The sequence below is a fragment of the Panicum virgatum genome, chromosome 8K (genome assembly GCF_016808335.1).
Source record: "Panicum virgatum strain AP13 chromosome 8K, P.virgatum_v5, whole genome shotgun sequence".
Taxonomy (NCBI): Eukaryota; Viridiplantae; Streptophyta; class Magnoliopsida; order Poales; family Poaceae; genus Panicum; species Panicum virgatum.
The window spans coordinates 54,000,685-54,004,161 of NC_053143.1; the positions used below are offsets into that span (position 1 = coordinate 54,000,685).

The 3,477-nt window shown below is 49.8% G+C and overlaps 1 protein-coding gene across 1 annotated transcript; it reads right to left on the reverse strand.

The window, feature by feature from the left end:
- Positions 1–622: 622 nt before the first annotated feature.
- Positions 623–3,240, reverse strand: LOC120645974 (short-chain dehydrogenase reductase ATA1-like). The gene is made up of 3 exons (XM_039922674.1): positions 3,212–3,240; positions 1,168–1,356; positions 623–1,100 (listed from the first exon to the last, which is right to left on the reverse strand). Exons 1-3 carry the CDS (start codon positions 3,238–3,240, stop codon positions 623–625), a joined length of 696 nt encoding a protein of 231 aa, XP_039778608.1.
- Between the last annotated feature and the right edge of the window lie 237 nt (positions 3,241–3,477).

Below are 3,477 nucleotides of genomic sequence, written 5' to 3' on the forward strand. Positions count from 1 at the left end.
TTTGCCTCAAATTTTTGGATGAAGTTGTGCTATTTTAGTAGGAGAACAAGATTATATAACCATTTGGACTCAATCCATTAGTTTTAGCCTCATCCCTATGTAAATAATTTCCAAGATCTATGGAGGTGAGAGAAGATTTGTTTTTTTCCTATCTTTACACACATGCCTGATAGATCCCCCCCCCCATTTAGTGGAACGTAGTTTTAATTCTTTTTATTTAGTACGTGTTAACTTGACTTTTTCAATATCTGCGTATATATAGAAGTATATATTTATGTTGATTTGGGGCTTCATTTCTTTTGAGAAAAAGATTTGATTTCCTTTTTTCTATCTTTACACACATGCATGATAGATTTAGTGGTACAATAATAGCTTGGGTTTTGATTTTTGAATAATTTAGTACAAGTTGAATTAACTTTTTTCAATATCTACGCATATACATTTATGGCCATTTATGGTATTTCTTCAAGAAAAAGTTTTGATTTATTTTTTCTATATTTACATAAACGTTGCCCAACTCGTTGGTCTGAAAAGTTGCACGCAGCTGTGGTAGGAATTAGCTTCCCCGGCCTGCCACACTAAGGAAGAGTGAACTCACCGTTCAGGATGAGGTTGTTCCCTGTCACGCTCTTACCGTACTCCGAAGTACGAGGTACACCGCCGCGTCGGCCACGTCCTCTTCGGTCGCCATCTTGGTCATAATGTACTTGTTGATCATATGTTCAAGGTGGTCATCCTCGGCGTGGGGGAAGATTGACTTGAGCACGCGCTTGTGAACGTTGGCGTGCTGCGAGATAGCATTCACCCGCACGCCGTGCACCGCCAGCTCCGCCGCCTTGGCCCGGATCACGCCGATGGCTGCGGCCTGGGAGATGCTGTACGCCGACGGCACCAGGTCGCCGAGCAAGCCCATGGTGCTGCTCCTCAGGAGGATGCAGCCTCCCTTCGGGTTCTGGCTCTTCATCACAGCACTGGCAAGATTGATGCTGTCTAGGACGGACTGGAAGTTGGCCGCCATGGTGTTCTCGAAGGCTTTGCTGTCGCTCAACAGAGCAGACACGTGGTTGAACTCGGTGTTGTTGTAGAAGATGTCGAGATGCCTGTGTTTATCCTTGAGGTTTTCTCAGCCAATCGCTTGTGTCGCAGGGCATTGCTTCAGCCACTTGCGTGGTTTTATCATTAGGCCGGTCCTTGTTCTTTTCGATGATCAGTTGCTCTGCGAAGCTTCTGCACTTGTCCAGCTCCTTGTCTGCGAGGAAGACCGAGGCGCCGTTGTTGAAGAATTTTTGGGCAATCGCCTTGCCGACTGTGCTTGCGGCTCCTGTGATGACGGCCACCTTGTTAGCAAGCAGCAATCTGCATGTATACATGTTGAGTAACATAGGCAACGCGCAAAATGTCGAGTAAATTCCATTTTGATTTTTGACCGACTATTTGCTGCTACGGTTCAAAGTCAAATATTCAGTTCAAAATGTTGTTCAAACTAACAAATTAGAAATAGATTGTCCAAAATGGAATTTATACTCTAAAAGTGTATACTAATTAATAAGGTAATAACAAAATGGAATTTATACTCTAAAAAGTGTATACTAATTAATAAGGTAATTGAAGTCTCAAGCATACTGTGGTGGGGCCATGGAAAACAGTTTTCAACTCCAGGGATGACGACGATGGTCCAGCTCAGGCCCCTCCCCCCTGCTGCACTCACAACCACTAACAAATACCAAGTAACCAGCTTAGCTTACATTCACAAATGGAAACCATTTCGATCAGTTACTACTAGGGAAAAGGTACTCCTAGAGGAGCCAGACCTGACCTGAGAAAGCTAGCGCTGCTGCTGGATGCTGCTCTGAAAAGCTGAGTTGGGGTTTCTCGCAACTGATCGTCTCCGTCTTAAATAGAAGTTTCCACACCCTCTGCGTCGCAGGGATCCGATGAACGAGCACAAACGTGTTATTTTTTTATTTCTATTGTGACATTGGAATATTGGATCTGCATGCATCAGCAGTTTTCTCAACTGATAGATAACTTGAGTCGTGTTGCCAACTCTCATTTCTTATATTCGGACTTTGGGCAAGTCTTTCCGTATATACTGACTGGCCTATCTTATTAAGTCTTCGTTTCTTGGTACGATCTGGATCAAACCACATGTACATGTACTGCTAGTTGATGATCCCAAGTCTGAAAACCCAATACGGTTTGCAGCAAAGGAACCTGCTGCTGTGCGTGGGTTTCGTCCGGTCATACGATTGCAAATTGCAATACATAATTTATTACCGCAGCGAGCTGATGCAACGAACAATGACTAATGATGACCTCATCAGCTGCATCTCGATCTGGATCTGGATCAAATTAATCACCCTTCACCCATTGTCCTGCTGGTCTTCGGTTGCTGCCTTCAGAGTTTTTGGTCTTCATCCATCCGCGAGCCGGCGCCTCGAGCACGATCTGGATCTGGATCAAATTAATCACCCTTCGTCTCGAAGCCTCACCGGCGATCGGTGACGAAGGCATCAGCAACATGGTCGCTGTTCTAAGGCGCGCGGGAGGGAGTTCACATCGTGCGTGGAGGCAGGAGGTGGGTGAGTGAGCTGCGAGCGGGCCGGCCGGCCGTGAAGGAGAAGCGGCAGCACGCACCTGGGACGGGGTAGACGGTATTTCATTTACCGTCCACCCCTTGGGTCCCCGACAGCCGTCGGATTGCACACGCACGGCCCAGATTTTCAAAAAATTGTGCTTTGACTTGGTCGTTCTCCTGCGTCCTGCCTGGCTGCCACGACGGCGGATCGGGTGATGAAGCGATTATGGCGTGGTGGCGGCACTGCTGGATGTCGCCGCGCCGGCACTCTCTCTGCCAGCTTCTGTGCGTGTTTGCAGTGATCGGAGCAGGGTGCGGCCGGATCGGGACTGGATGTCTGGTCGCTTTGCCTCCAAACTTCTGGGCATAGAGTAGGCTGCGCCAACCAATCCGCAATGAGGTTCCAAACCCTTTTTGTCTCCAAACTTCTGGGCATAGAGTGGCCTCTGTTTCCAGTCTCGCCGGCACGTACGCTGGAGTACCCCATGCCGAGCAGTGTCCACCACCGCGAACGAGTACCCACAGGACTGGCTCCGCTGCCGCTGATGTTGACGTGCGGTGCCTCGAGCGGGCAGGTCCTTGCTCGCCGGCAGCGCGTGGCGGCGACGCTGAGGGAGTCAGAGCCTCACCCACAGCCACGCCGCCTCGTCGTCGTCCCTCATGCCGCGGACGCACGCTGCTCTGGGTTCCGCGTTTGCCTCCTTCTGCCGGCGTACTATGAATCCATGGACGATCGGTGATGATGGCGGCGCGCGGGAGGCGGGCGAACGAGCGGGCCGGGCCGGCAGGGAAGGAGAAGCGGAAGCGCACCTGGGACGGGGGTGGACGGTATTTCATTTACCGTCCACCCCTTGGTCTCCAGCAGCCCGTCAGATCACGCACGTACGCCCAAGATTTTA

Excerpts from the sequence above, each read along its gene's own strand:
- LOC120645974 (XM_039922674.1), bottom strand. The coding sequence starts at position 3,240 with ATGAGGGACGACGACGAGGCGGCGTGGCT. Across the intron at positions 1,357-3,211 it reads GACGACGAGGCGGCGTGGCT|ATTGCTGCTTGCTAACAAGG; the intron begins GTGGGTGAGGCT and ends GTATACATGCAG. Across the intron at positions 1,101-1,167 it reads CGGCCTAATGATAAAACCAC|GCATCTCGACATCTTCTACA; the intron begins GCAAGTGGCTGA and ends GGATAAACACAG.